Source organism: Aquila chrysaetos, chromosome 2 (genome assembly GCF_900496995.4).
Source record: "Aquila chrysaetos chrysaetos chromosome 2, bAquChr1.4, whole genome shotgun sequence".
Taxonomy (NCBI): domain Eukaryota; kingdom Metazoa; phylum Chordata; class Aves; order Accipitriformes; family Accipitridae; genus Aquila; species Aquila chrysaetos.
Genome location: NC_044005.1, coordinates 10,000,001 through 10,022,105, shown reverse-complemented (window position 1 = coordinate 10,022,105; position 22,105 = coordinate 10,000,001). Strand labels below are relative to the sequence as shown.

General features: G+C 45.3%; 1 protein-coding gene across 3 annotated transcripts in view; it reads right to left on the bottom strand.

Annotated features, from left to right (window-relative positions):
• JAG2 (jagged canonical Notch ligand 2) overlaps window positions 1-20,079 on the bottom strand; it is a 73,069-nt gene extending 52,990 nt beyond the window's left edge. For 2 of the 3 annotated variants that reach the window (XM_030004135.2, XM_030004125.2), the window contains exons 1-2: window positions 19,738-19,933; window positions 19,099-19,422 (exon numbers count right to left, since the gene is read on the bottom strand). In XM_030004135.2, the coding sequence (XP_029859995.1) occupies window positions 19,099-19,422; window positions 19,738-19,821 (408 nt within the window). In that variant the 5' untranslated portion in view covers window positions 19,822-19,933. Of the gene's footprint in view, window positions 1-19,098; window positions 19,423-19,737 lie in introns of all 3 variants that reach the window. The other variant, XM_030004116.2, reaches the window with a different exon arrangement.
• Between the last annotated feature and the right edge of the window lie 2,026 nt (window positions 20,080-22,105).

The following is a 22,105-nucleotide window of genomic DNA, read 5'->3' as shown; positions in this document are numbered from 1 at the left end:
CCCCTCCCCTGATTCCAGCATATACACATCTCTGCTGTAATCGGGGAGATTAAGTTCCAACTCTGAAGTCCAAGCTGTCAACTGTGGTCACTTAAATTTGAACAAACACCATCGGATTGGCTTCCAAATAATTTATTTTCCTTATGCTTCCAGAACTAAACAAAAAAAACCCCCAAACAACCAGTGAAATCTTAGCTACTCAGGTACAAGGGCTCCTGCGATAACTCGCCTTTGCTGAGACTTTCCAGCAAGAAACGAGAAAAATATCGATGTTTAATACCAATACAAGCTATCATTACCACATTTACCAGTTTTGTTGAAACACTTCTATTTTACTGCAAATGCCTTCTGCCTATGCCACCTCTAGGCATCTCCTGTGTACCACAAGTCTCAACAAAAGTATTGGTTTATAAAACTAATCAATACATCAAGGGTGACAGAATTTTTTTTTTTTTTTTTTTTTTTGCCAACTGGCTGAGCAACCACAATGCTCATGAAAAAAAAAATCAATTTAATCTTAGGCGAATGATCAGTAACTACAATTTTACTCTAGTGACTATAATAGTGGCATTCTAGAAGGTCTAGAAACCAGTTCTTAGACTAACATATACACATTTTAATCTTACTGATCATTTCTTTCTCCTTCCACAGTATCTTTAAGAATTCTTTGTGCCAATTGTCGTAACAGGCATACAGTATTTCAAATCTTGCCATTTAAACCTCCAACCTTGCTGAATGTAAACACATTTTCAGAGAGCCTCATATAATCCTGAGTTAATGACACTTGTGACTCCTTCTATGCAAATTTGTATTGATAAACAAGGTTTCACAAAATACATCTTGCGACTTGTCAATTCCATAAACAGTTACTCCTTCAATCCACCAAAGCCAGCTTGTTTCTAGCTAAGCAAGTTCCCTTCACAAGCTCAACACAATTTCTTTAATCAAGAGATCTGCTTCCCACCCTCATCCATGTCTTAACTACTTAACATTCAGAAGTCAGCTGGAAAGTGCACCCTGGCTAGAAAGGGAGGCTAGAGAACAGGAGGAAGAACAAGGAAAAAGACATTTAATGTCATGCCACTGTGTGATTCTGTAACTGAAGGTGGAGGGAAGCAGTTCGGTTCTGTTCTCCGCCAAGAGATGGGATGAATAGCATCCCCCACGAGAGGAATGTTGGAAATCAAAGGTCCAGAGAAAGGCAACAAGAAGGAACAGAGAACCAAATGATTTTGATGAAAGGAATGAAAGACCTGGTCAAAACTCCACAGCCTGGCAGAGAGACAACTGGAGTATGTGATAGAAGTCTACAAAGCTATAAAAGGCCCTGGGGATGGTTAGGAATAGATCACCCATTTTCTTGTTCTTGACAAGAACTAAAGGGCATCAAATTAAGCTAACAGGAACCATGGTCAGAAGAAAAGAAATAAAATAAGATGGCACTTCATGCAAAGCTTGGCAAAACGTTACACAGGTTGCTTAAGGGCAAAGTGGTTTTAAGAGCTTTGTGGGTCCAAGGGCAGACTGGCACAAATACTTAGGAGACACCAATCACAACTCGTTCAGGAAGTTCCCAGGTTGAAAACAAAGCTTGGGAGAATGAAAAGAAATTTCCCATAATCTTGGCCTTAGACTTCCATGAACATTTGCTTATGTTCCCTGAACTCTGGTTTCAGTATGGGTGCTGTTCTGAAGCAAGTATTCCACTTTTCTGATGGCTAACATTAAAAAAAAGAGACTACTAAAAAAAATTTACACTGTAGAATCTCACACACCTGCCCAAGCCATTAGTATCTATCCCAGGGTAATCAAAATTGTGACCAAGGAATGTTATAGGAAAAAAAGGGAAAGAGAAACAAAACCCAGTTCTGAATTAGATTTATAATTACACCTCAGAACTCCTCTTTGAAAGCCATGACAGAAGAAGCTGTAATTGAAAAATCTAATCAAGATTCTCCTTTCTGCAATAGTGAAATGTCACATGAAATAAAATAATTGCAAAAATCACCAAACCATGTAATACAATACATGCATAGCAAGCCACGTACCTGTTGCAGTAGATGCAACAAATGCTATTCAGAAAAAAGACAGGCTGAGCTAAAGCTATTAATTGGGAGATCTTACTATTTGGAATAAAGGTTTAGAGGACTATAGGCTTCTGAAACTTCCCCTGAGGAAAATGTAATCCAGTCTTTTATGAGTGATTAAGTCAGGTGACACAAAGCAGAACATACTGTCATCCAAGGCAAGATAAGAGAAATGCAGCAAGCATTTATCATTTATTAACTTACTGAAGATTGACAAGTGCCAAGTGAAATACTAAGCTTACTGATTTTATAGCAATTTTTCACACAAAAATTTGTCAGCATATTTGTGATAAAAGTCCTGGTTTAACTATAAGAAAACCAGTATTTGTCTTGGGGAAGACTAAACTGAGGTTTAAACAAAAAGGTAACTAAATAGCTAGGCAATTCTTCTCCAAACTTCAGCTATTCTATTTACAGTCGTCAAAGCCAATCCCTACTGGCATCCATGTAACATAGATGAAGGCTGATGCTATTCCTAGTTACTCTTACTCCACTAAGAAATTGATTCTGCACTGTCTATATATGTCACCGAGCCAAGTATCACAGTTCCAGACAGACATGTTCTTCCACACTAGCTGAAGCACAAGAAATGCCTCCCCCATTAAAAGCCGGACCTCTCAAGTCCCTCAGGAACCAGTCTAAGAAGGAAAAAAAAAAGCTTTCAAAATATCACCTATATTCTCCAGGGGGAATTAGGGGAAGAATAGAATAGGAAGGGTGAAGATCAGGCTAGCATGACTGGCACAAAAGCTGTGAAGGCAAGAGCATCTGTGACAGCCTGGAAATACCAGCTAACAAGAAAGAAGTGTTAGAACTTTAAAGCTGTAAGGGAAAAAAAAACAAAAGAAAAGTCACAGACTTATTGCAGAAGTTTCCCTTACTTGACTGAACCACTTCAAATTTAACACTGCTATCTAAAACCTATCTATCTTCAAATACTGTAAGGAATCCTTGTCATTACTCAAGATCCCAGACACAAACTACAGGAATAAGATCCAGTTTCTTCAGAGCAAGCCAGATTGATTGCCTAGATTTATAACAGATGCTCCTAGATACTCTGCATGGATACCTACAGTACTCCTGATGAAGGGAAACAGTAGATATAGCCACTTAGCCCTTTGGGTCTGCCTCAGCAGCAATGTACCTGACAGTCACTATACGCTCAGTCCAGGACTCAGACACCACAGATTGAGAATTTGAGCCAGGATCAGAATCCTTAGTGACCTCAGGAAATACACTTTAGATGAAAAGGAACAGGGGTGGGAAAGCAGGAATTAAGACATCACAGGCCTTTCGGAGCCATACCTACTGAGGTAAACCTATTTCAGGTAAACTTTTTGATTTGAACTTTTGCCCACTGTCCAGTAGGGAAAAAACCACCTTAAACATGTTGGTCAGTACCAACAGAAGACCTTCTCCTTCAGGTCTCTAACAAGCCATGGGAAAAGACTTCCAGAAACTCACTATTGTTCAACAATTCAGTAAAACTTCTTTTCTTCTATGCAAAGGAAGCCCACCCCACCACACACATTCCAATCTACAAAGAGCATGGCAGATTTTGGCTGCGTCTTGGAGGTGATCCTTAGATCTGCTGGACAGAGGCCTAGCATCCCACAAAAAAGCTTTAGGCATGTGGAAAACAGGCCCCAAAAAGGACAGCTTCTCCCAACTGCCAGCTCTTCCACAGTTGCCCAAGCGCTGCAATGCTGTGTTCATACATGACTGCTGTGGAAGGACAACTGACACTATAAGGAAGGATAAGTACACAAAGCAAAATCCACCTAAAACCAGAATCTTAACAAACCATCCTGCTCATCCCTTAGCTTTGTTTCAATAGCTGATCAGAGCTAATGATGAGCACAGAACACGAAAGAGCTAGTGCAACCAGCCAATACCAGTGCTTGAAAGCATTCAGTCATCCCTAATGCCACAGCTCCCCTCTGCTAGCTAATTTACCTAACACATCTCTATACACTAAACCTTTACATAATCTGATTAAAAGTTAACCCATCTTTAAATATCCTTTGATATAGGTGTTAATGTGCCTGTTCCAATGAGGTTTTCTGGAAAGCAGATTGGGATATAAAATAGCATCAACAAGCTTTCCTTCTATACCTTAGAAGAAATCAGATAATAGAAAAGCCAATTACCAAAACAAAACTCTTTTAAATATAACAGCTACCAAAACAATAGAATTTGGTATGCTATACTACCACCATACAAAAAGAAGAGACAACATCCTGAGGGTAGTCAAACAAGTGCCACAGTTTGTATTGTACCTGTCTCTCAGATGGGAGAACCTAGCGTAACCTCCCCAGATTTCACTTCTCTTTTTGACAGTTCTAGAGCAGAAGCAGCAGGAAGGAAACTGAAATGAACCCCACGTGCATCAACCCTGCAAACCTGCTAGAACCTCAAACAATAGACTTCCCTTCCATCCTATTTGGGGAGAACAAAGGGTGTTGATTTTTAATTGAGATTAGAAGGTAAGATTAAATCAGAAGTTACAGACAGAAGAGCAGCAATTCCAGCAGATGTTTCTCTGCTAGCATCTGATTTCAGTGGACAAAAAGATAAGGTGGAAACCTACCAGAAAACACTGTTTTAGACAGAGGGTCACAGAATTAAGTTTCAATAGACATTCTGCCTGATCATTACATAGAAGAACTATTTACATCTTAGATAATCCCATGACTTTGCAGCTATTAAGATACAGTCCTTTCCACCATAGCTGAAGCTACTAGCAGTAGCAGTTTGCAGAAATCCACCGAGTTAATCCAATAGCGAAGAACAGAAGAAAGTATTGATGAAATTAGGTAACAGAGAAAAAAAGTCATTTGGAAAGAGACCTGTACAATACCATGCAGACAGCTGGGTACCATCTTAACATCATTTTATTAGATTTAAGCTGAAGCTTTCAGCCTTCCTACCACCTTTGAACTGTTTCAGACAAACTTGATATTAACCAAGTCTCCACATCCTACTCCTTTCCAAAAGTTTTGGAAGAAGTCCAAGATAAATTAAGCCCATTATATGTACACTTTCTTGTTGCATTAATGAAAGCGTAGCTAGATTGCCTCTTTTGAAGTGTATGTAACAACCATGAAGACCCATTAATGGTTAGTACAAGACTTGTTTTATGCTAATATTTAGAATTCAAAGATGAACTAGTAATTAATACTGCTCTTTCCCCTCCCCTCCGCAGTCCGTGTGGCATGGATATTAGTGTCCTCTGGGCACTTCAAACCATGCATCATTATAATTTCAACTTGAAGTCAAGAGGGAATTAAACTAACTATGTAATAACATACTTTAATTATTGTTCTAAACACAGAACACCTGCATGCACTCTTTTGTATTGGAAATATGCATACTAAGAAGGTAGGCAAATATAAGAAAAAATAGATGTGCCCCCAAGTTCTATGTATGCAACTTTCCCAGGAAGACAGAGTAGTGTTTTAATCTTAATCCTTTTAAATAATGTTAGCTGTTGATAGCACTACAGTCTTTCCCTTTGTTTTTCAAAAACGCAAATGCCTACAAAACCAATTCAAACTAATGAGCCTGGATGTCTTGCCCTAGGAAGAAGAGGCCCATACTCAACTTCTGTTCCTAAGGGAGCACAGAAATTAGGGCAATGTTTTTATAAGTCCTCCACAACTCTCTCATCAGTCCTACCCAACTGAGTCAACTCTAGAGCTAGATGGGCAGCATCAGTCAAATTTGAAAGAGGGCAGTGCGAGGCAAAGGCTTCCCTGGCCCACAGCGATGGCAACAGCTGACTGATCAAATGTTCGTATAACTTCAAACAAGATGCATCGTTTTTCTCCAATAGCATTGGCTTCAAGCACAAGTATTGTCATAGGCCTTTCACCATAAGGAACACAAATGTCTAGGTTTTATTGCTACATGAGTTGCAAGACAGTTTCAGTCAATTTGAACTTCACATTCACACAAGAGACTTATCAAACAGATGACAGATTTCCTCGTGGCTAGTAACAAAAATGTCATTAATCCAGAAAGAGGGGAAAACGCACTTAAATTGTCCTTCATTTCAGCCCCAAACTGAACACCAGCTCAGTTTTGAATTTCTGCACGTGCTGAAGAGGCTGGCAGGGAAACAGAAGAAAACCACCTTATTTCAACTTCACGGATAGCTGCTTACCTTCCCTTAAAACCTCCTCAGCTTTCTGAACCAGGACACTGCAGACACAACCAAAGCTATATCTGTATCTTGCTGTTCTTCATAAATTTACAGGAATAAGTTGAGCAGAAAAATAAGTCACCACTGTAAGAGATGGTGCAAGTTCTTTCATGTAGATCAACACATGCAAGGAACTTGAATAAAGGATTAAACAAGGATTCTGCACACAGACATGCACACTTAGTTAAATACACGTGAGAGCACTGGAGTTTAGTTGTGAAAAAACTAAGTTAATAAACATGTTCCTGAAACAAATGCTTGTATCATATTCCAGCAGCAGGACTGAATCTTCTGAACAGTACTTTGTGGCTACAGTAAAACTTTATCACATTTGCAGCACCAACCATTACATTGTATTTAATTACTATTGAAAATAAACTGCTTACAGCAGCAAATAAACACAGCATACAACAGTATACGTAGCCTACAATTCCAAGGTACCTATTTGAATATATGACAACCAAGACTTGATCAATCCCACCATAACAAAGCAGCATCAGAACTTTAATATCAAATAATATCTTTCAGATTAATGTGAACTGGAGGGGATCCAATATACCATTGTATTATTACAAATCAGACAAAACCCACAAATCGGCATGCCTTTAGAAGGAAAGCTTTGTAGCAAGTGTAGCAAGGTACAGGGAACAACCTCTGGAAGCAGGCACTTACCCTGTAAATTTAGTCTAAGCAAGTGAATTAAGAGTGCTTCTCTATTTTTTTTTCCCTTCTCTTCCCGTTGACATGGATCTGGAAGCTATGAAAGGGAGATTATCTCAGCAGGTCAATTTCATTTCATTGTTGGCCCCTAGCTACTTCTCTGGTGGGTACCAATGTTACAGCTTTCCTCGTAAGGATGAATATCAATGGAGAACAGAATGAAGCCACATAAAGTAAGCTAACATTAAAAAACATGGAGACTAATTCTGCTAGTCCAAAGCTGGACTCATAACTCAAGCATGTGTACTAGTGAATACTTTCCAGCTTCTTTAGTACTTCATTTGCCAATGACTCTTCCGCTGTTCTGTCTCCTCCAGACTCCTTGGCCAGCTGAAGTTTCACAGACTACCAAATCTTGAAAATTCATCCTAAGGGCTTAGGGAAAAATAAATTATCACTGATAGCAAGCTGCGACAAGTCAAGACTATCTTCTCCTGCCAGTTAAAGCTTATTTTATTTACCTTCCATTTGCGGTGATCTGGGAGTAGATATGAACAGCTTGAGAAGATCTGTGATATGCAACAGTTTGTTCTTCTGCCTAAGCCCTGTGACAATTATGTTCTGACAGTCCACAGTTTAAGTCCAGGACATGCAGTGTTAGAAAAAAGGGGTCTGAATTCTGGAAATCAACCTCTGAAGAATTGCCACCAGCTAGGTTTGAGCAACCACTTTACCCTTCACCTCTTACAAAGCAAGAGGAGATGTGAAGTGACTACAAGCTATAAAACATACAACCCTGAAGTTATCACAGCTTAACAGCAAACATCAGAAGGCACTGTAGGAGCAGTAAATACTTGACAACCAACATCTTAAGTGTGTATGCAAGTCTAAACATTTCAGTTTCTCTACTTCCTTCCCTTCCTCACTTTCTGATAGAAGCAAGCACTAGTGTGTGTGGATGAATCATGGAAACAATACTCTGCTCAACAAAGGTCTCCAACAGCCAAATACAACATTAAAACATTTTGGGCCTATATATAAACATATGGTTTAAATAACAGTTTATAACCAACACAGGAGGTGCTATCAGCTCATTGTTGTGTACAAAAAACCCCAGTCATTAGTGAGGGGCAGCAGATGGTTATACTTGCTCTTAATAGTCCAAGTAAACATGGTCTGACTTCTAGACTTTGCCGATTACATGCAGCTAGTTACAGGAAAAACTCCATGTTGCGATATAAGGAAAATCATGTTATCATAACATAAAAGAGAATTAGAACTGTAAAAAGCACCCCCCAAAAAATTTTTTGTACGTGGTGTAAAAGGAAGGAACTGCCACCAAATCTATTAAGCAGCAGCACAGGTTACCAGACCAGTGCTATTAAAATTGTCCTCAATCAATAAGAAGAACAGTAAACGGTACTATGCCATGGTTTAACCCCAGCTGGCAACCAAGCACCACACATCTGCTTGCTCACTGCCCCCGGTAGGACAGGGTAGAGAATCAGAAAAGTAGAAGCGAGAAAACTCCTTGGTTGAGACAAAGACAGTTTAATAGGTAAAGCAAAAGCCACACACACAAGCAAAGCAAAACAAGGAATTCATTCACCACTTCCCATCGGCAGGCAGGTGTTCAGCCATCTCCAGGAAAGCAGGGCTCCATCACACACGAGTGTGACTTGGGAAGACAAATGCCATCACTCTGAATGTCCCCTCCTTCTTCCCCAGCTTTATATGCTGAGCATGACATCATATGGTCTGGAATATCCCTTTGGTCAGTTGGGGTCAGCTGTCCCGGCTGTGTCCCCTCCCAACTCCTTGTGCCCCCCCAGCCTCCTCGCTGGTAGGGTGGGCTGAGAAGCAGAAAAGGCCTTGGCTCTGTGTAAGCACTGCTTAGCAATAACTAAAACATCCCTGTATTATCAACAGTTTTCACCATAAATCCAAAGCATAGCCCCATACTAGTTACTATGAAGAAAATTAACTCTATCCCAGCCAAAATCAGCACATACCAAAAATGGCACACCCTAAAAAACTTCTACTCCAGTCTTTATTGGAGCAGATCAATAATTAAGGTACTTACATATTTCTGAACTTACTGCTTAAAGCACATCAGTCAAGCCTTCCAAGTGTGAACATGCTCCCTAATTAGAAATTAAGTTCTCCAGGTGGAATCCCAGACCTTTAACACTAGAAGTGTAGATTGTGTTTTAAGGTAGACATTTCAACTTTACAATGCTATAAACAGAATTATACATATTCAGGGAAAAAAAAGGGACTGAAAGAATCCTATGTGATGTTTTAGGTTAACTACCAGCTCATATGATATTTCACTACAATTTGAATGTACAGAACTGCTTCAGAAGGAGTAAGGAAAGCTAGCTCTACCTGAAACTAGCATTTTCTACCAATTGTGGGATACTGCATCAATAGAAATATTGCCTACTCACTGAAAGTCCAGAAATGTAAAATTTATCCAAGTTGAATGTTAGATGCTTGAAGTTACTTAAGCTGGTATGTTCAGAGTACTAGAAAGCATAAGAGAGACTACAGACCTAGTGGACTATCTGGAAGTAGAAGAGGCATTGCTAGAACAGTTTAAGTGTAATAATAATCAGAAAGTAATGCACTGAACAAAAACCACAAGAACACATCCTGCTGGGAACAAAATATATATAATCAGGACTTTCAAGCCCAAAGCAGGATGTAAACAGATTGCAGTTTACATACTAATACTCCAGTTTTATCTCAGATTTAAAAAAAAAACCCCAAAAAACCAACTTCAGAGATTGAGCACCTGTGCATCTGTCCAAGGGGCATATAATTGGTTACTCAAGGACTATTAGGCTGTTTCTTAGCAACCTCTGCAAGCTCTAATCAAGTAAGACTAAGATTGTCATTTAGCCTTGAAATGCCTTGCCCCTTCCACCTAATATTGCATTCTAACTGCTACTGAGGAGCAGTTGTTTCAACCACAGATAAAAATCCATGTTTACTATGTGTTTCAGCTGAGAGTTCCTCTTAGCACTTGCTATCAGAATATCTTCATGTCAAATATGCTTTTCACACTTTATTTAGTATCTGAAACAGCAATTAATAAACCTTGACATTTCCTCCTTTTTATACAAAATAAAGGCTAACTACAACTCTAAAAAAAATGACCTTGGGAATAAAGTTTAATAAATGAGCATAAGCTATAGACCAACTCTTAAACAACAAGATTTTATAACAGTAAAACATTCTCCAAATGTGATTGCAAGAAAAAATATCAAAAGCAGCAGTTGAGACATTTCAAGGAAATAGCAAGCACTTATCTCAGAGCTGGATGACATGTAAACCTGTGGTGATGCTGAAATGTATCTACTATGTTGCACACATTGTATTTCTAAAACCAAGTATCATTCAGCAAAACTCTGGCAATTAGACCAGGGAAAAAAAAAAGCCAAAAGAATAAAAGTAATTGAAAAATAAACTCATCTGTTCAGTCCTAGTCTAGCTTCATTGTTCATCTATAATATCAACAGACATATGATAGTCTCCACTTAAGACAGCAGTCTTAAAGATTAAGTTTTATATAGAGTATTTTTCCTTATACAGTAAGCAAAGGCACCAAAAGTCTATGGTTCCATCAGGGATGGCCACTCCTCCCTGACTCAAGATGATCTACACAAAAGCCATCACACAGCACTCTTCAGCTTTCTGCCTCCTGACAGGTCTCCTTGGGTGTACAGCAGGGGAAGGCAGCAGCTCTAAGAGGGTCCTACCACCCCATGGGAGGCAAAAGTTCTGCAGGTGCCCAATATGACCTAGCACAGATGGTCTTAGCCATCTATACTGGTTCATTCCCCAACCCTGGGGGCAGGGGCAGGGGAAAGCAGTCAGGCTACATGTTCACCTCCTCCTCACACGACAGCTTAACATGCAGCTCAAAAGCCACCAACTGGATATGGCAGACAGTACTGCCAGTGGTCATCTCTGGCCAAAGACCAATCAATTTTAGACACCCACTAACCAGAAGCCAGAGCAGCTTTCAAGCAAGAAGCCCAAAGGCATATCACAGTGCTGAAAAGGAAGAGAATGATGGACTTAGTGCCAAGGAACAGTAGCAACTATCCTTTGGGTAAGCATCTGGCTAAGCATTAACGAGCCACAACCAATGCCAGTATACCCTTATTCCTCACTCCTTGAAGTAGCCTCTCTCCTTCCAAATTGCTGCTCCCAAGCTTCTTCCAGATCAGAGGATTACTAGCAGCTAGAATTGGAGGACCAAGGGAAAGTAAATTGACATGCTAGCAGGAAATTGACCCTCCCTTTTAGTCCCTTCAGTAGGCTGAGAAGCTCTGAACTAGAACAAGCAATGCAAATAGGACCCACACAGAGTTGACAAAACATTGGACTTGTTTTCAGAAGAGGAGGGAGGGAAGCTTTCAGGCACAGAGTAATTTAAAGCTTCTGCAGGTGACTATACAATGCAATCATAGCTGCTTCATGAACTTAACAGAGTAGTTTCTAAAGTATGTTAACAGCATGTATTTCAGAGCCAACACTCACACAAAGCAACACATAGGAAAAACAAGCGAAGGAGTCGGACTACACAGAAAGGATGAATTCCACTCATCTCACCTACATTTAGTGTGACTCTATGGCATTGCTCAAGTGGGGCCACACAACCACCAGCCCACAAGAACAGCACAAACAAAAGTAATTTTAAAAGTTTTAAAAAAAAAAAAAAAAATCATCATTTACCTTGCACATCTGTCTCAAACACAATCCTTCTCACAGAAGAAAAACTGTCATTAATCAGTTGCCACAAAAACAGATTAAAAATGGACTACACCATTTTTGGCATTTTTTTCATGCAGAAAACATAGCTGTTTCACATCATTTATTGTTTGACAGAAGCTTAATTTTTTGCAGCTTTTGTGCTGGTGAACTCTAATAGTAACTCAAAGCAAGCTGGACTTACGCAAGGAATACAAGCAGTAGCATCAAACACAGAAGGCAGCTTTTACAACACAAAGCTTCTCAACATCTACACCAACAGATTTCCTTGAACTTCACAGGATCACTCAGAAAGTCTACAATACAGTGGGAACACGGCCCAACTAGGCCAAACATCACAAGTCTGATATAAACACAACCAATTATGGTTTTACCCCAACTAACTACGTTAAAGATAAATCTGATTGTTTAAGATTAAAGCTACAAGTAGTCATGTCTTTAGCAGACCTTTCATATGCAGGCTTTTTTTTTTTTTTTTTTTTTTTTTGAGAAAATAGTGTTTGAAACATCTTCAAACAGCCCAAAGACAGTGCTATGAAGCCTCCATCACATTGCGGTGAATCAAACATGCTCTGTTTCTACCTTGCCCTCTTCTCTAGCTCACATCCTCTAGTGTAAGAGTAATCCTGACTACTTCAATACCTATTCCATTTTCAGACAAAGATTTAATGCCTGCACCAGCTGTGTGGCTAAGAGTGTAGCATTTCACTGATAGGCTGGCTGCAGCACCTTCTGGAATAAAGATTAGAAAGTTGACAAGAGGTGTCTAAGCATACCACTCTCAGTGTCTGGGAGGTAAGGTTATTTGTCTGCAAGTTTTGAGTTCAGCCAGTGTTTCTAATAAATAAGTAAGTGTTTATTTAAGGAAACTTTCAAGGAGTATAAATAGAAGTGTTCTTTACTATCTGACCATCTCTGTGACATTCAACCCCCCCACCAGAACTTTAAGGTATAAAAGCTTAAATAGTTAGCAGAATACTGTCCTCTGAGGCGTATTTATTTCAAAGACTTAAGAAATTCTAGATTTAGTGACATCAATGTATGAAAGATTAAGAGTGCAAATAACATTTCTGCTTAAAATTAGAAGACAGATTTTCTATAGTTACATGAAACTTAAGTCTTTAGGCTTTCTATTCTGGGCAAGCTGCAAATAGTTGCTGGCACACAGAGCATGCCAATAATAAATCCCTTTTTCAAAGAGTGGTTCTGAAGTGCTCACCATTAAGGCCTTGATTCTTTTTTAGAGGTGACACCTGCAGCTGCTATTGAAATCAACTGGAGTTGTCACTACCCAGCATGGCTAAAGTCAGTCTCTAAAAATTTTAATCACCTGATTATCTTCTTTTAGAAAAGAGTATAACAAAACCTGCAAGCTACTCTTTGCATTTGTGTAACATGAAACTAAAGGGATATCATTTGGATAATAAACCATTCCCTCAACCTTTCATTTCTGATCAAAAAAGTTTGAAGGCAAATACAGTGTTGAGCAGGTGAAAGCATAGAATTCCCTGATCTACTTCCCCAAGACTGAGGAAACATGGATCCCTGTTTTCTGATCCACAATACATCTGTCCATGAATTGCGACAGGCATGGGAAGGCTTTATGAGCACAAGGGCTGCAGGTGTTTTGTCAAAATAAGGAACAGTTTGGCATGCCAGTTACCACAGCAGCCCTAGGATCTACTGACAAGCCAATCAGGTAGAGTCAGTAAGCAAGCAGCAAGCTTGGGGCAGGGGGGAAAAAAGTGGTCAAGTCTTAAAAAGGAAGCTTTGTGCTATCAGCAGAGCCTTCCACCTGGGGAAAAGAGTTAGGCTGCTGGCAAATAAGACATTAAACATTTATGTAGTTCATCAATATATGGCTATCAACTACATTATTTTTTCCATTCTGACCTCCTCTGCTAACAAGGTGTGATGCATGAACATTATAACCCATCACTGTACAAGGTCAATTTTACATTTTCGCATGAGGTCTTGCTGTCACTTCTTATTGCCGCCCTCAGGCCTTGCTTGGGACTGTGTGTTTGCATGCACTTTTTTTTTTTTTTAAAAGGGAGTTTCAATGGAGCAAAGAACAACTATTTAGAGGTAAAGCTTGCTGCATATCTTGCACTTGAGGATGCTTCATTTGTGAACTTCTGATCTTTTTCATGAGAAAAGTTTACATACTGTTCCTCAGGTACAACTGTGGACAAGCACCTTTTTCAGTGCTAAATGGCCTAACTTTAACCTGCTTAATTTAAGCATATCTGTCACGATGGGCTGTCATTCAAGCTGACAGGATGCATGTTTACTCTACCAGGGAGCAGAGAGTAATCTAATCCAGGATGTTTTCATTACAAAGCCTCAAGATCCTGATCAGAGAGTAGTGATGGCTGTGTTAAGACAGAAGGTAGACCAACTGTAGATCTACCAGCCAAACAAAAATAGACAAGAACATTTCCTACAGTCAGGCTATCTAGTTCCCTACAGGCACCAAGGATCCCAGATAACGTGGTTCAAGGCTAGATGCCCTCCAGGGCCTAACCGCCTTCAGTTTTCAAATTAGAAGGATTGATAGAGCTTGATGCAGAATTCTATAGCGAAGTAGACAACATCTGAAAGTGCCAAACAGAAACTGTACCCATTAAGTAATAAAAGCTATAAAGTCAAGTATTCCTCCTCAGGTTTTGGCGGGGGACAGGAGGGGTGCTTTCTAAGAAATTCATTATTTACTGCTGCAGCCAAGTTACCCTCTCAACGGCTCTACATATTTGATGGTTCATACTCCTGTCTATGTTTTAGATCAAGATGAACCCTTCCAGGCATTTGGATGAGACTCACATATGGACTGCACATGGATTAAACTCATACAGAGTCTGGATATTCAATGTATATACTTTCACACATTTTTATCTACCTGAAAGTTAACAATACTTCAGAAGTTTAGAGAGAGGTGCTACAATCACACCCCAAATACGAAAAACTTAAGATCAGTGCTTACAAAAATAATAAATTAGTTGCCCACATTCTAGTGGGGAAGGTACCCTCTACCCAAGCAAGTTGCCAAGGGCTGCCTGAACCTCTACTACCCCTTCTTCAGATAGGTACACAGAGTCCTAGCAGAGCACCAAGGAAAGAGAAATGAAATTGCTTGTTTCTGCTACTTATCCCCAAGGCCCTGAACTCTGAAGTTCACCTGTGGCATTCAGAGTACAGTGTACTCGTACGTATACTGCACTGACTGTCAGTCACACTAGAATCTCAAAAACAGAGGGGCTGAAAGGAGATAATGATGCATACTGTAATACATGATTTCAACATCCACAACTAGTCAGAACAATTCTTCCATATGACTAATTAACTGAAGTAATGGATGCCATACCAATATTTATGGTGCAGAAAAAGCTGTGAATTCCCCGAGGGAAGGAACAGGGTGGAGGGAAAAACCACACACACACACAACTCCATTTCATGCCATCTTGCAAAGGAGTATGAAAAATGGTTCCACATAACCCATCACAGCAGAATGCCTGTAACATTAAAACATCGTCTTCAGAAGCAGCCTTCAATTAAACCCAAATCTAACACTCTGCCAATAACCTAACTGTTATTGATAAATATTGCCGTGCAAGGTATTCCTGAAGCTTCAGCGTCTGAACAAACAGCTTTGTGCTAGAAAAAAAAAAAAATGCTCAAGACTAATGAGCCTAAACTGTGTAAGTGATCAGAATCGATTCTTCAAAACTACTTGAATTCTTCTGTCTTTTTTGTTTTAAAAGTTGCACATAAATTTTAATTGCATCATTTGTTTGTTAACAATCTCAAATGAGCATTAAGCTTCAAGTTTTACAGCAGGAGGCAAAGAAAAAAATGTGAGGTAGGTGGGTGAAGAAGACAGCTGTATTGTTCTAGCTGTTCCTCAGCCTCTCCCACTGCCAGATTTCTGTGGATGATGTATCCCAAGGTAGCAATTTTAAGAACTTTTTGGCAATATCCCAAGCTCCTCTTGCAAATCAGAGATCAGACTAATGATATTAAAAAAAGACAGGAAATAGGAATAAACTGGATAAATGACACTGTATCAAACAGTGGAAATCACTGAACTCTGGTACTGCAGCTTTACAGAAGAGACACTTGTCCAAATTTCACAGTAAAATTTTACTATGTAAAATTAAAAAAGAAAAAAAAAAAATCAGTGTAACAAAACCAAGGCCAAAAACCACCTTTCAAGATACTACTTGCCTTACAGCTACTGGTAGCTCAGGACACTGCAATATCAAACAGACATCAAGAAAACCTCCCTCGAGCAATTTATACATTAATACGTTAGTCTCCTTAAGCAAGGGAGTTACCATTAAGATGAGGTTCAGTAAGAAGCCCACATATACCAATGTCAGCTGTCATTAGGGTTGGATTTCTCAGTCTTAAAAATCCAACCTAGAACTACTGAAATAAGTCCTTCGCTCACTGCAAATTTGTTTCATAAGAGAAAGACACAATTTCTGATTCTCTTCAGTGTTATCCCTTCCCAGCATATTCAGTAAAGGAACATTCATTTCATTACTGTTGCATAGCAAAAAAACCCCAGGTCATATGAAAAGACTATGTCCGTATTGTTGTTTCTGGTTTGCAAACTTGAGTAGAGAGAGAGTATTATTGGAGAATAATTTTGAAATTACCCCCAAGAGTTGAAACCTAACCCAGGAACTCAATCTACTTAAAAACCCCATGTGTTAAACTAGCACTACAATTAAGCTTCTCCTTGCTGACTCTATACAGCTTATGTACAGTTGTGACAAAGATGCTGTGTTCCCCACCAACAGACTGAATGTCCAGAGTTCAAGACGTAACTACAACATACAGGAGGGACTTCTTTCCGTAAGTGCATCCACGGACTGCAATACAGGGACTGTTTTTAAAAGTACAACTACTCCACAACTTATTTTTAGAATCGAGGGTGGGCAGGGAGAATATTCAGTAAACCTTCCAAAAATCAGCCAGCCACCCACTAAACTGCAGTAGCACTGTTTAAGTTACAGGCTGCTTTGCAACAGCTGCAAAAAAACAGTGGAAAGACAGACCAAAGACTTCAAGTCCTTTAAAATGCTGGAGGCAAGGATATAAGAAACAGCAGCAGGCACAGTATTACATGCTAGAGACACTGTGGTAATTTACCTGCAAGAGGTAGGTCAAACAGGCCTTTCTTAAGACTTGATGAGCATAGAACAACAATATCCGGCAGCTGCAAGGTAGGAATGTGCTTATTCCAACAGAGAAAAACCAAAGAAGGCTGGGCTTAGGGACCTGCATTGTAAGGATTATCAAGCTCTCCTCTTGTTTCAAGTAGCAATGCTAGAAACTGGCAAAATAAAAGCATGAGTTAAGTTACCTTTACTCCCTCATGCAGATAACATACGAAGTTTGAGGTGCTAATGTTACTGAAATCTCCTACTGAAGAGTTTATGATTTCGTCAAGCCTGTATTAAACGGTCAATAAAGAGGAGAAAGACTCTTAATTTTCCCTTTGATCTTATAACTTAAAAGCAGAGTTCCAAATACCCTGTTTTTATGGTATTGGCTATACCTGTTAACAGGAACCTTTCCACATTCAACAGGTTACGGGACTAATAAAAGCAAACCACCCCAACTCGGCAACCAGAATGTAAATGCCTCTGTGCAGAGAAATTTATTGGTTGTACCACTTTTTTAGCCATCTAACTCCAGTAAAACTCCTACTTTCAAACAGCGGTCAGTTCTTAATTTGAGGTACGTGACTGTCAGGCTGGAAGGCCCCCGGCAGCACAGAAAGTTAAGAGATTTACGTGGACTAGTTTCCTTTAGCACAAAATACAAGCAAGCAATTTTGCCCCTGACCATTCCTAGCAGCGGTTTTCCAAGTAACAAAGATCCTGCGAGCTACGTATCTCAAGAGGTCGGCAAGGGCCATTTCATCTGTTAGTCACCAGGTGCCAAACACGATCTGCAGGTACCGGAGCTTCCGATACTCATCTCCCTCCCCAGCTAGGGCACCGCACCATCCCCATTCCTCAGCGCCTCACAACTTGCCAGCTTCCACCCCGTGGCCCACTTGGAAGGGCCGAGAGCAACAGCTGTGAAACTCCCGGCAGGATCCTACCTGCCTGCAGCCGGGCAGGAAGCCCGGCCTTTCCTCCCGCCCCAGCGCGGGCCCCTCTCCGAACCCCGCGCCCCCGAAAAGCAGAAGGACGGGGACGGGCCTTGGCCTGCGGCCCCTGCGGATGTGGCCCCTCGGTCGGGCGCCGCACGGGGAGGTGGGGGCCGAGGGAACGGATTGGGGTGGGCGGGGGGGGTGTCACAGAAAAACCCCGAGATCCCGAGGGGAGGGACGGGGGCAGCGGCGGGGTCTCGCACGCCCACAGCTCCCGCCGCCACACCGCCGAGCCACGGATCCGGTTTCCGACAGGATCCAGAGCAGGGCTGCGCTTCGGACGCTCCCTCCCGATTCGTGCCCACGGAGGGGGGGGGGGGGGGGGGGGCAGCTCCCGCCTCCCTTCGCCACCCGCGAGGCGGAGAGCGCCCGCGCTCGCCCCTGCGCGGGTGCGGGGTGTGTGTGTGTGTCTGTGCGAGGGGGGGGGGACCTCGCAGCGCTTGGGACGCGGGAGGCCCCCGCCGCGGCCCCCGCCTCAGCCCTCACGCCCACCGGCGGCGGCGGCGGCGGCTCCCGCCCCTCCGAGCCCCGCGCCAACGGGGGCCGCGCGCGCCGCCGCCGCCGCGCGGCCCCGCCCGCGGCCCCCAGGAGGGGCGGCAGACTCGCGCCCTTCGCGAGCCGCGGCACGCGCCCCGCGCCGCGCCGCGCCCCCACCTGCGCCGCCCCGGCAGCGCCCCCTGCCGGGGGCAACCCCACGCTGCGCGGAGCCGCGGGAGCTCCGCGGCCCCGGGGCGCGCTGCCGCCGTCGGGGTTCGGTTTTCGGGTGGGTTGGGTTTTTTGGTTGGTTTTTTGGTTGGGTTTTTTTTTTTTTTTCCCCCCATTTATCGTTGTTCTTCTTCAGTAATTCGCGCAGCAGCCGCCGCGAGCCGCACCTGCAGCCTGTGCGGGAGCCCGTCACGCCGTCACTCCCCCCCCCCCGCCGCCGCCGGCCATTCCGCAGCCGCTCCCCGGCACCGGCACCCCCGGCGGCCCCCGGGTCGCCGTGCCCCCCTCCGCACTCCCCTTTCCCTCCGCCCGCCGTGCCCCGCAGCCCCGGGAGGCGGCCGGCCCCGCCCGGGCAGCGCACCGGCGGCTCAGCCCGGCGTTCTAACGGGGGAGCGGGCAGCCGCTGCAGAACCGACGGGAGAAGCGGGGGCGGGTGGGGGACACACACACACAAAAAAAGGGCGATAACGACAGCGCGATCATCTACCTACCGGCCACGCAAACTGAAAGGGAATAACAATCCTGCCCGTCTCGGGGGTTCTGCCTTGATGGGAGTATTTGTTGCTGTTCAAATAGAAAATATTTCCACCGAGAACGGGGGTAGATCCGAATCCGTAGTTGCAGGGTCCGACCGGAGTGATCTTGGCCTGATATTCCTTGAGGCAGACTTTCACGTAAGTGTCGCACTCGTCCCGGGTACAGTCCAGGTTCTGGGGGCTTTTCATGCCATCGCAGCATTCCCCATTGAACAACTCGCCGTTTACATTCCGCACCGAGTTAAGCTGCAGCTCGAAATAGCCCGTGGACCGGGACACCTAAAAATAAAAATCAAAGGGGAGACAGCCTCGTTACTACCGCGGCCGGGGGCAGCGCAGGGAGCGCGGGGCGGCGGCGAGGCGCTCCCCGCTTCCCACCACCACCACCCCCCCCACCACCCTCCAACTTTCGCCGGCTTCGGGTTTAACCCCGCCGCGGCGGCGCGCGTAGATACGGAGAGACACGGAGAGAAAACACCGTCTACGGAGAAACGCGCAAGGTGGAAGGGGAGCGGGGAGGAGGAGGAGGAGGAGGGAGCGGCGCCGGCGGCGGCGCCCCGCGGCCGGGAGCGGAGCCCCCCCGCGCCCCCCTACCTGCACGCAGGAGGCGAGGAGGAGCAGCGCCAGGCCGAGCGCGGCGGCGCGGGGGGCCCGGCTCCGCCGGCCGGCGCCCCGCATGCCTGCTGCTCCGCGCGGCCGCCTCAGAGGAGCCCGCCGAGCCCACCGGCCACGGACCGGCGGCCGCTCGCGGCATGGGCGGCGGGGGAGCCGCCCGCAGCGCGCCGGGGGGCGCAGGGCATGGGCTGCCGGCGGGGCCGCCCGGTGCGCTCCGCCGCCGCCGCCGCTCCCCTCCCGCGGGCTCCGCTCGCCCTCTGTGCGCCTCGGCTCCGCGGACACCCAACAAGTAGGTGCCGGAGTGACAGCTTCATTACCCATTCGCCGCCGCTGCCGCCGCCTTCATATTAATGAGGGGGACGGCCCGGCTCCGCGGCCGGCGGGTGGGGCCAGCGCCGCTCCCGCCGCGGCTCTTAAAGGGCGGCGGGAGGCGGCGGCGGCGGCCCCCGCCCTCGCCCTGTCCTGCCTCGCCTTGCCCGGCTCTGCCCTGCCCTGCCCTGCCCCGCCGGCAGCGGGGGGTCCGCCGGCCCCTAGGCGGTGGGGGACGGGGGAGCGCCCGACGGGCGCGGAGGAAGCACGAGTGGGGGCACGGTGCGCCCACGCGGGAGTTGGAGCGCCCGCGTGTAAGTGGGTGGGGGGCGTGCGCGCGCCGCCACGGAGGAGCGCGCGCGGGGCGGGGGGGGGGGGGGGGAAGCGTGCGCCCACAAGCGTCGGAGGAACGGCCGCGGGAGATGCGCACCCGCGGCTGTGGAGGAGCGCTGCGGGGCGGGGGCACGCGGGGTACGTGCACCCGCACCCACGCAGAACTGCGCGGGGCGCGTGCGCGTACAGGCACGGAGGGGCACGAGTGGCGCAAAGCGCACGCGGTCAAGGGAGATGTGGGGGCACCCCAGGAATGTGGAAGAGTGCGCCCACAGCTGTGGAGGAGCGAGCAGGGTGGGATCACGCACAGCTGCGGAGGAGCGAGCAGGGTGGGATCACGCACAGCTGCGGAGGAGTAGTATGCGCTCACGGTCATGGGGGATCGTGCTGGTTGGGAGTGCCCACAGCCACGCAGGAGCGTGGTGTGTGCAAACGGAGCTGTGGAGGAGAACGCGGTGTGGGATCATCCACAGCAGTGGAAGAGCGTGCGTGGTGCGTGCACCCGCAGCTGCGGAGGAGTGCGTGGGGTGGGTGCACCCGCGGCTGTAGAGGAACGCAGAGGGTGGGAGCACCCGCAGCCCCAGAGGAGCGCGTGGAACATATACGCCCGGAGCTGTGGAGGAGCACCCGTGGTGCATGCACCCGTGGCTGTGGAGGAGCACGCGGGATGCGCGCACCCGCACTCACGTAGAAGCACAAAGGGTGCGTGCGCCCACAGCCACGTAGGAGCTCACACGCGATCGCTTATAGAGTGCTCTCAGTGACATGTGCGCGGCACACAGAGCAGATGGCCAAGTGGTGGGATCATGTCCTCCTCCAGTGGTGGCTCAAGCAAGTATGAGAGTAACCGAGCAGAGATTTCTCCTTTAGTTTAAGCACCCCATGATTTTGATCCCTGCTGACAACTATGAAAGCTATACATCCAGACAACTGCATGCTATGGATACGCTACCAAAGCCCAGATCCGCATTTAGGACCCAAGTTTTCCTTCTGTTTCTCTCCCTCCCCCCCTCTCCCCGTTTAACTCTTTAGTACTGATCATGCACCACAGTGGACAATTGGAGAACAAACAGCTCAGAAATCAAAGGGCCGTCATGTTCCCCTCCGCGGAAAACCTTTCACAGAGCCTCCCCCTGCCTTTTCAGTGCCCCGGCTGCCTCCCGTCCCTCCAGCAGCCAGCCGGCACGCTGCTCCTCTGCTATTCATGGCCAGCGTGCAGCTGCAGCTACTCTCCTAGGCTGACACAGCAGCAGCTGCTATATGTGTGCCAGCTGGCTAGCCGCTCTCCAAAATCCTCTTGTCCGCCCGCTCCCCTTGCTCTCCTGCTTCCCCACCTACAGACCTGCTTCTCCTTCCCCACCCACGTCTCCCACTTGCCGCAATCTGCTCCGGTTTCCTATCTCCCCACTGTCCTGAGCCTACCCCTCTGCTGTCCTGATTCACCTTACCTGCTCTCCAGGAAGCATCCCTTACTTTCCCTCTCATCCCTCCTGAGCTCAACCGGGAGCTCTCTGAAGTGGAGCGGTGAATATTGCTTTTAATTATTTTGTGTGTCCTCTCTTTGAAACTGTGCCTCCCAACATAACTGCATTCAAGCATTTTTTTGGTTAAGATAACCTCTGGTATATGCCACCTTTAGAAGGCGGCAAAGGGAAAGCAGGGGGAGCTGAGGGAGGGCCGGCACCTTGGTTTGAGGTATTTTCAA